This window comes from Procambarus clarkii, chromosome 26 (assembly GCF_040958095.1).
Source record: "Procambarus clarkii isolate CNS0578487 chromosome 26, FALCON_Pclarkii_2.0, whole genome shotgun sequence".
Lineage (NCBI taxonomy): Eukaryota > Metazoa > Arthropoda > Malacostraca > Decapoda > Cambaridae > Procambarus > Procambarus clarkii.
The window spans coordinates 10,774,326-10,785,249 of record NC_091175.1 but is presented as its reverse complement, the minus strand read 5'-3'; the positions used below and the strand labels follow the sequence as shown (position 1 = coordinate 10,785,249).

The 10,924-nt window shown below is 44.3% G+C and overlaps 1 protein-coding gene across 1 annotated transcript; it reads left to right on the top strand.

The window, feature by feature from the left end:
- Positions 1 to 1,628: 1,628 nt before the first annotated feature.
- LOC138368721 (uncharacterized) lies at positions 1,629 to 6,718 on the top strand. Its single transcript, XM_069331443.1, has 2 exons — positions 1,629 to 1,860; positions 6,162 to 6,718. Exons 1-2 carry the CDS (start codon positions 1,629 to 1,631, stop codon positions 6,716 to 6,718), a joined length of 789 nt encoding a protein of 262 aa, XP_069187544.1.
- Positions 6,719 to 10,924: the final 4,206 nt, after the last annotated feature.

Sequence of the window (10,924 nt, the reverse complement as noted above, 5' to 3'; positions counted from 1 at the left end):
CTATCTTGATTACCTTACATTTGTTGGAATTGAATTCCAACAACCATTTTTTTCGCTCACGCCTTGAGTTTGTCAAGGTTGAGTTTACGGTTTGGTGGTAATGGTGGTGGGTGATGGCGGTGGCGAGAGAGGGTGGTTGTGGTGGTGGTGGTGGTAGTGGTGGCGGAAGTGGTGGTGGTGGTGGCGGGTGAGTGAGCAGCTAGTAACCTGAGCAAGTATGAAAATCTTCACGGTACAAAATATTCAGAGTATGTTTTTCCCTGGCGGGGGAGAGGCTGGTGTCGCGATATATATACTAGCCGCCTCGGGGAGAGGTACCATGGGTGTCAAGGGTGTCAGGGGTGCCAAGGGTGTCAATTAGTTTCAATCACTGCTAGGTTTAAATCGTTAGATTTGCTTGCAACATCTGGTGGGCGCGTGCGGGCAACAGCTGGTCCGAGCCGATTAGAAACACATTTGCATTAATTCCCTCTCTTAACTTAAAATGTTTAATGAGTGAATTTGTGACCGATTAGTCCTGACTCCTTCAGTTATCGTACCTCAGCGTTAATAACCTTGTGTGACGGTACAACTCTCAGTTATCGTATTCTCCTTGTTACTTAAATCATTTCCTACTTACTAAAATATTTAACCTACCAACATCACCACCTGCACGATTGCACAAATTTGCAACTCCTTTTCGCTCTTGTGAATTTAATTAAAGTACGAGTTTGCAAAGTTTGCCTTCCACCCGCGTCCTCAGGGGACGCCTTGATGTCTCTTGATGTCCCTTGACTCGTGAATCACAATGACGGCGACCGCCCCCGCTCTCTCTCAGACAGTCAACGCCCGCGTCTTCACAGTGGCATCATTTACCGCCACCAAGATGGCTACGACCGTGCCCTTGGTGGCTGGCAGGGGGCAGAGGTGAGAGGGGGAGGTGGTGAGGTGTTGCATGGAGTGCATGAGATGCATAGTGTTGCAGAGTCAGTGATGGTCCTGCAACACTTTACCCGCCCACCAGCTGGCGAGGGTAAACAAGGGCAGGTACAGAGATGTATGAGGAGAGTGCTCCCAACAGTGCCTCTGGAGGACGTGGGTAACAGCCTCCCTTGTGATCACCCGCTTGTACCCATACACCAGATGTCGGAGGGCGAGAAGAAGAAGGAGGAAGAGGAAGAGAGGCGGAAGAAGGGTAAGAGAGATAAGGAAGATGATAATTGACAATATGACGTACAGTTAAGAGCCAGTGGCCTCTGCCCTATCGTGTTTACACTGTAGAACTGAAGGAGAGTGAGGTGGGAAAAAGAGACAAGGAGCAAGAGAGAATACAGTTGGGTTAGAGAGGTTTAGGAACCTCTGGCGGAGGTTCAGTGAGAGACTCCAATGGAAGGAAAGTCAGCAAAAGGAGATGATGGAACTCATAACACAAATGAAAGGAAGCAACGGAGAAATTCATACCTCTCTGGAGGGCTATGAAGGGGAGGAAAGGAGAACAACAAGCCCCCATGGTTCAGCAGACAGTGGAAGAAGGAAAAGGAGAAGACAGAAAAGGCGTGTGGGAGGGGGGGGGGAGAGAATTTTCAGAGACATGAGTACAGAAGGCAAATAGGGAGGCACTAAAGAGGGCCAGAAATGAGTACGCAAGAATGAGGAAGGCAGCAGAGGAGGAGTTTAAGAATAACATTGCGGCAGAAGCAGTGAGTCAACTTAAGCTTTTACACAGTCATATACGGAGGAAAACAACGGCACGAGACCATGTGATCAGACTCCGGCTACAGGGCAGAACACTCTTGGAAAATGTCAAAGAAATGTGCGAAGAACTCAACCAGAGGTTCCAGGAGGTCTTCAAACCAGGACGAGATTGGAGTCCAAGTAGCGGTGAGAATAGATGACCAGAAACAACACTAGACAGAATTGAAGTTAACGTAGAAGAGGTAAAAAGATACCTGTAGGAAATGGCTGTAGCAACGACTAGTAGAATCAGACCAGATATTACCATGGTTACTGTAAGAAGCTGGAAGGAAGGAAGGAAGGAATTTTCAAGGGTGAAAGCGCCAAGCCATTACGACTATATAGCCCTTGGAAGAGGTCAGGACTGTCAGAATTCGGCTCAAAAATACGCTCAGGAGTCAAATTTCCAACATTTCAGATATTTTGAAAACTGCAGGGGGGTTTGGGCAAAATATGACCCATCGCCGTTTTCAGTAATTGGCATATTTTCGGTGTAAAAAGTCGTAATTTGAAAATGAAAATAGGTGCAGAGAGTCAGAATTCGGCTCAAAAATCACGCTCAGGAGTCAAATTTTGGACAATTCAGATATTTTGAAAACTGCAGGGGGATTTGGGCAAAATATGACCCATCGCCGTTTTCAGTAATTGGCATATTTTCGGTATAAAAAGTCGTAATTTAAAAATGGAAATAGGTGCAGAGATTCAGAATTCGGCTCAAAAATTGCGCTCAGGAGTCAAATTTCCGACATTTCAGATATTTTGAAAACTGCAGGGGGGTTTGGGCAAAATATGACCCATCGCCGTTTTCAGTAATTGGCATATTTTCGGTATAAAAAGTCTTAATTTGAAAATGAAAATAGGTGCAGAGAGTCAGATTCAGGATAAGGATTTGGGATGGAAAGGGGGGGGAAGAGGAAGGGTGCCCAACCACTTGGACTATATAAGAAGCTGGAGGGATCCTGTATTATCCATTAAGTACCCAATCTGTCCCTCTTACAAATAACGTCGCTTTTCACTCCTATGCACTACGCAAAAAAAAGGCCGCAATTCGAAAATCAAAAATTATTGAAAATAAATTTAGGATTTTCGTTTTCTTCTCCTAAACAGCAAGTTAAGGGTCTTCTGGGAGGTTAGGAGGGCAGGAAGTGCTTAGGTTTCAAAACGTCATGAAAACCGTCAATTGAAAGTTTTCTCTTCTAACTTAACAGCCTAAAGTCCTAAACCAGAGGATCCAAAGCAGAAACAAGTGACGGAACATTCCATCATCTCCTTTTTCAAAGCAGAAAAGTGACGGAACAGTACGTGACTTTCGTGAATTGCTTTCATTTTCGAATTACATTCTATTTTAGTCTGAGTGCGCGTGCGAGAGAAAAGCGACATAATTTGTAAGAGGTTGGTTCAGCATCACGGTCGAAGCGAGAGAGCTACCGGAAATTTGAAAAGACACATGTAGTTAAACCCACAACCCACGGTGGTTGGGCCACCGATCTTTCATCTCCCCTCTTCACCTCGTCTCCAGTTCCTTGCTCAAGATTTCTGCATCCTCGCCCCTGTCTTCAATCCCCTGCTTGCCTACTCTAGGGCCTTGAAACCGAAACACATGCAGTTCCAATATTCAAGAGAGGGGGACAGATGGGAAGCACTAAAGTATAGACCAATGTTTAACATGCAAGATTCTAAGAATTGTTATTAGGAAAAAGGACTGTAGAACATATAGGGAAAGTAAATGAACAAATCCACAAGGGCCGTGACGAGGGTTCGAACCTACGTCCGAGAGGATCCCAGACGCTGCCTTAGGGAGAGTAAATTTTATAAGAGGCACAACACGGCTTCAGAGAGGAAAAATCATGCTTAATAAACTTTGAATTCTGTGACAAGGTCACTAAAATAACACAAAAGAAGGAAGAATGGGTAGACTGCATTTTCCTAGACTGGCAAAAAGCTTTCGATACAGTTCCTCAAAAGACTAATACACAAGATGGGAGACACGCAGGGATGACAGGAAAACACTGGGCTGGGTACGAGAGTACTTGGCAGACAGGAAACAAAGGGTATTGAACACCAAAGAGGAGGTGTCATGCTAGAGAGGAGAGGAGAAAATAATTGATTGAAGACTGTAAGATGTTGCAGGAAGACCTTAACAAGCTACATAAATAGCTGCTGGAATTCAATCCGAATAAGTGCAAAGTTATGAAAAAAGGAAAGGAAGACAGATCTGCATTTAACTACACCAAACAGGGAAGACAATTTAGAAGAAACAAGAAGACCTGAGAGTAGACACAATCACAACACTCGGAGCAGGCACCAGAGGCTCACATGAGCACGATAACATCAGCAGCATGTGAGGTAGTTGGCAAAGTTATGAACGTCAAGAGTCAGTCAAGAGTCTTACCAAGGAGGCTTCAAGTCCAAACAAGTCCAAACAAGTCCAAAGTCCAAACAAGTCTCAGAACATTACTTGAGTATACAGCACTAGCATGGAACCCACACCTTGCCAAGCATGAACAGAGAGTTGAGAGTGAAAATTGAGAAAATTCGCCCTCACGACAGAAGAGTGAAAAAAGAGGGGATATGATCACTACGTACAAGATTTCAAGGAGGAATTAGATAAAGTGGATAAAGGAAGTCCATTTAAATTAAAAAGAGGTAGAACAAGAACGTTCTATTTAGTTGTACTGGTGGTCGGCAAGTGGAAGGCACTGAAGAGGTTGTTGAAGCCAATTCCATACACAACATTAGAAGGAAATATGATGAACATGTTAACAGAGTAGTAATTAGTCCGCCAGGTATGGTGGGCTGGGAGCCGGTTGTGCATAAAGAACTATAACTCCCTCCCCTGTAGTCACTCATCACTAATAAGTAAGTGCACGCACACTCGCACGCACACACACACATACAAGGGGCCTGATAGGTGGGTGGACAGGGCGCTGGACTCGTAATCCCAGGGTTCAGGTTCGATCCCCGGTGATAGCAGAAACAAAATTGGCAGAAATTTGTTATTATTTTCTCCCACAGACGTGGCCCATACATTTACAATGCTAACCAACATATATACATTTCCTTCTGTCCTCCATGGACAGGGTGAGAGATTTGTTAAACATATAGTTCAGTGATTTATTGGACAATCAACCACAGAAGGTGACTGTAGTGGTGGAAGCCACCCTGCCCAGCTGGGCCACCATCAATCATGGCCAGATCATCGCTGTTACGGGAGACTCACCCTTGCACGAAAGCCTATGCCACTATCATTATTTCCCATTTTCCATTTTCTTCTACTGGGGTCTTTAACCCCTCATATGCAGCCGACGGTGGGTCTTTACCCCCCTCCACGCTCCTGGTGGGGTCTCTATAACATCGCACACGATTGTAATCGTCTACAATCCTGACACCCTCCTTGGAGGTGTATGTCAGTCTCTCACACTTCCCTATTTTGAACACCATCGTCCACCCGACGCGCTCTTGGAGGGGTCTCTAGAGCTCCCAGAAGGGCCTGGCGGGGACACTTGTGACATCCGCACTCATCTGACTGATCCAGTATTGTCAACACAGAGGCGAGGTCCCCGCGATGGAAAATCTCTCGCGCTTGAAACAGGGAGTCCAATTTGACCAAGAGCCGGATAAAGTCAGCGACCTCCATAAACGTGGAAGGGGAAAATGTCTCTGGAAGTCAGGCATCGACACGCAACGAGAGACGAGGCGAAGATGGAGTCAAACATGGCGACGAGGAGTTCGTCTGGCCATCAATGTTTCCGGACGACCGCGCCACGCAGGCATGTGCTGAGTGGATTTGAAATCTCTCGTAAAACTTGCCTGCTGACTCTCGTGTCTTCACCGAGGAGTGGTAGCCTAGAGCATCAGACACCCCGGGTGGAGCTCCGGGTGACTCGTAGAGTGTTTGGTGTTGGCCTTCAGATCTATCCACTGCGGGAGGGGGTCTTAAGGCCAACACACTGGCTTACTGACCAGCCATACTAAGGCAAATGGGCGGGACCTTGGAGAAGCAGACGGCTTCCTGCCCTCGTCGAGGCCACTAGTGTTAGTGGGTCTAAGGTAAATTCAGGTAAAGATACCTCTTTCTCTCTCTTGCTCCTGGCGTTCGTTGAATGTATTCCACGTGTTAGATTCACCGTGTTTATTCCATTGAATTGTAAACATACGGGGTTAATGTGTAACTTTTGGAGGAGGAGGGGGGGGGGAGGAATGGGAGGGTTGAATCATAACAATGTTGTGGGGGGGGGGGAGGAATGGGAGGGTTGAATCATAACAATGTTGTGGGGGGGGGGTGGGTGAGGGGTATTCGTTATCTTAGGGATTGGTTCGTAATCTTTGTGTTGATTTTGTGGTGACGGGGGTTGATTTTCCTTGAGTTGAGGCCGTTTGAGATGACTGGGTTTTGTTTTGGTGGCTGGTTGGGGACGGCTCTAAGTGTCTCTCTTGCAATCTTACAGCAAGCAGGGCTGGCAACCGTACAACGAGCAGGGCTGGCAACCGTACAGCAAGCAGGGCTGGCAACCGTACAGCAAGCAGGGCTGGCAACCGTACAGCAAGCAGGGCTGGCAACCGTACAACGAGCAGGGCTGGCAACCGTACAGCAAGCAGGGCTGGCAACCGTACAGCAAGCAGGGCTGACAACCGTACAGCAAGCAGGGCTGGCAACCGTACAGCAAGCAGGGCTGGCAACCGTACAGCAAGCAGGGCTGACAACCGTACAGCAAGCAGGGCTGGCAATCTTACAGCAAGCAGGGCTGGCAACCTTACAGCAAGCAGGGCTGGCAACCGTACAACAAGCAGGGCTGGCAACCGTACAATAAGCAGGGCTGGCAACCGTACAACAAGCAGGGCTGGCAACCGTAGAACAAGCAGGGCTGGCAACCGTACAGCAAGCAGGGCTGACAATCTTACAGCAATCAGGGCTGGCAACCGTACAACAAGCAGAACTACCAGCCTTACAGGGAGCAGGGCTACCAACTGCACAGTGAGCAGGCTTGCCAAATTTCTGAAGTAAAATTTTGAAGAAATTTACATGAGAACGAAAACGTTATGTCCGGTTTTAATTTGTAATTATTGGCCAAATATAGGGAGAGAAAATAAATGTAATAAATAGAAGGGGAGAAATAAATGTTTGAGAAAGAGAAAATAAGATCAAACAGACAAGGCTGATGAAGGCGCCATTTTGAGAGTCGCCGGGAGTCGTGAAGCATTATCAAACGTCCATAAAACATGGATTTATTCTAAGGTTTTTTATATATTTTAATTTATAGATTTAATCTGTGAAGCGGAGCGTTGATGGGAACTGAAGGATGCTGTGTGGGGGTGCTGAAGGGGATGGGGGGGGGGGGGGGGGGGTGCTGCAGAGGGGAAGGGGGAGGAGATGGGGAGATTGATGTTGGAGTGTAAGACATGATGGGGAAGTAAGCAAGGCGGATACCCCGCGCCTGCTATCATAATTCCTGCTATATTTCCCATTTCCAAACTGTTTTCCTTTACCTGTGCCTCTCCGCTCTCTTAATTCCCCTCCCCCCCTCCCCCTTCAAAAAAGAGGGAAAGGGGATAAGATTTTAAGTTTGAAGATGGGAGGCCGGGGGATGGGGAGGGGGTTGGGGAGATGGGGGGTTGGTGAGAGGGGGGGGGGGGTTGGGGAAGGGGGGGATGGGGAGGGGGGATTGGGGATTAGGCAGAGGTGACTGGTGGATGGGGAATTATTATTATTAACATTTTTATTTGCAAAATTAATTACTATTTTGCCTAATCTGATTAACTCAATTAGGCATTATTAGAGTGAGGATAATGCTGGTATTCATTGTCACATGGAACAGAGGATCATACACAAGACAATAGGTCTGAAAACTATAGGCTGTTTACGAATTTGTAAATTTAACTTTCGATTGTGCACTGCCACACAAGGGCAGGGATGGATTCATAGGAGATGCAGCTTAAAAAACAAAATAAAATTGTTCCCCATTCTTTAAAATGGACAAGCAAATATAGGATACATTGTTAGGATGTAGTCTAGTACACCAGAGTCAATGAAATAGTTACACAGTTGGTGGTACAATAGGCTAGGAGGTCTAAAATCTTTTACGGTTTCACATTCAATAATATAGTGTTGAAGTGAATGCCTCAAAGGTGTATCACAGAGTTTGCAATCTGAATATTGTGGCAGTGGCTCAGCCTCACTAACCTGGGTGCTGGTAGTGTGTGGACGATAACAGCGAGAGAGAGAGAGAGAGGGAGAGAAAGAGAGAGAGAGAGAGAGAGAGAGAGAGAGAGAGAGAGAGAGAGAGAGAGAGAGAGAGAGAGAGAGAGAGAGAGAGAGAGGAGTGGATGATGGAGAGGATTGATGGAGATAACAGAGAAGGGGGGGAGATGAGATAGGGATGGTGAGAGGTGAAAGAGAGGAAACAGATGACAGAGAGTGGGGGGAGGGGCAGTGGATGTGAGGAAGGGAAGGTAAGAATAAGAGGGAAGAGTGCGAAAAGTTATCTCAGAGATTGGGAGTTGAGACGAGAGAGAGAGAGATAAGGGGAGAGAGGAGATATAGAGCAAAATAAAGAGAACAGGGAAGAAGGATAGTTAAGGGAAACTAAGTTAAAATAGGATCCAAGCTACATTGCTCCTCAAGAATATTCAAATTGCATCGAATCAACAGCAGAGCAACAAGACAACTGAATCAACTCTTACAAAAATAATGAAAAACATTAAAAATGTAAATTAATATAAATATATTCACAAATAAAGAATTAAACTAATCGTCACAAATCTCTGGGAACGCCATTCTGTCCGTAATATCGCTTAATGTTAACGATGCCATTCGCAGAATTGTCCAATAAACTAATTAAACATATTTTAAATCGACCAATATAAGCACCACCTCGCGTGACAACTTTTCAACCAATCAAAACACCGAGAAGTGACAAAAGATGCCAGACACCACTTTCTTCAATAACTTAAAATGGTCTAAAAGTCAAGTCTTGTCGCTGCTTATAAGTTTTGATCCTTTATAATAACACTCTTTAATATCCCAGGCCACGGTGGACACGGCTGTGTTTAATATCAACTATTTTGCGCAAAAGAATTATGAAAATTTATAGAAATTACAACCTCAAGAATGTTTTGCTTTTATTCAACAACCAATCAGAGAACAGAGCCAACGTGACGTCACACTCCCCCTAGCGGCAAGAATGAATTTCATTTAATTTTCCGATAAACCAATCCGGGAAACGCATATCTCCCGCAGCGGCTAAATGAGGAACTAAAAATTCGCTCTCCTCAGTATTTCATGCAAATTCTGCGCATTTGCATATATCTGCTAATTCGGGCTGAGAATTGGGCATATATTATTAGAAGAAGCGCTGATACTTGGCTGCGCAACAGCGCTCAAGTTTTGAAACTTCAGCACGAAACTGTGGCTGCAGGTGCAATGATTGTATTGGCGCATACGTATATGAAAATACGGGATAATTTAATTATTACGTAGGGGTCTGACACACCATAACGTGTGTGTGTGTGTGTACTGTTGGTACCTGCAGAATCGAGCTCTTAACTCTTGAACCCCGCCTTTCTAGCCGTCAATTGTGTAATATAGTGACTCCCGACTTACTTGTGTGTGCACTTATCTAGCTATACCCAGCTAATTGTGTTTACAGGGTCGAGCAATAGCTCCCGGGTCTCGCCCTTCCATCTGGCTAGTTTATACAACGATTTTAATTCCTCTTGATTCTCGTCGCATTTTCTTTTGATATTGGTGTTTGAACTTGCCTCGTGGATCTCCTCTTGGTCCCGTTCCTTTTGCTTGTTTGGCTCTTATGTGGATTAAAGTATGTTCACCTTTACGTCACCTCAAGATAACCGCTGCTCTTTAAACACACCTAATCTAACCCAACCCAACTTAACCTAACCTAACTTAATATATTGTAAGCTAGCGAGAATAAGAGCTAGGCTTGTGCCACTGGACCCGTGTAGATCTGCTTGTAGCCTCGCGCAGTCAACTTTGTTTCTATATTTTTCATCAATTTCGCATAACTTTAACAAGGATACATACATACATACGTACATACATATATATATATATATATATATGTCGTACCTAGTAGCCAGAACGCACTTCTCAGCCTACTATTCAAGGCCCGATTTGCCTATTAAGCCAAGTTTTCATGAATTAATTGTTTTTCGACAACCTAACCTACCCAACCTAACCTAACCTACCTTTTTCGGCTACCTAACCTAACCTAACCTATAGAGATAGGTTAGGTTAGGTTAGGTAGGGTTGGTTAGGTTCGGTCATATATCTACGTTAATTTTAACTCCAATAAAAAAAAATTGACCTCATACATAATGAAATGGGTAGCTTTGTCATTTCATAAGAATAAAATTAGAGGAAATATATTAATTCAGGAAAACTTGGCTTATTACGCAAATCGGGCCTTGCATAGTAGGCTGAGAAGTGTGTTCTGGCTACTAGGTACGACATATATATATATATATATATATATATATATATATGTCGTACCTAGTAGCCAGAACTCACTTCTCAGCCTACTATTCAAGGCCCGATTTGCCTAATAAGCCAAGTTTTCCTGAATTAATATATTTACTATAATTTTTTTCTTATGAAATGATAAAGCAACCCTTTTCTCTATGTATGAGGTCAATTTTTTTTTATTGGAGTTAAAATTAACGTAGATATATGACCGAACCTAACCAACCCTACCTAACCTAACCTAACCTATATTTATAGGTAAGGTTAGGTTAGGTAGCCAAAAAAAGCTAGGTTAGGTTAGGTTAGGTAGGTTAGGTAGACGAAAAAACATTAATTCATGAAAACTTGGCTTATTAGGCAAATCGGGTCTTGAATAGTAGGCTGAGAAGTGCGTTCTGGCTATTAGGTACGACATATATATATATATATATATATATATATATATATATATATATATATATATATATATATATATATATATATATATATATATATATATATATATATATATGGAATAGAATGGGACCTCGTTCTTGCTTCTGTTTCTGTTCTTACTCCCACATGCTCCTCTCTCGTTGTTGTTGTTGTTATAGATTCAGCTACTCGGAACACGTTCCAAGTAGCACGGGCTATGGTGAGCCCGTAGTGGACTTATCTGGCACAGGAGCGGTGCTGTGTGTGTGCTCCTCTCTCTCTCTCTCTTATAGGTGTTGTGGTTCTCTTGTGCTCTCC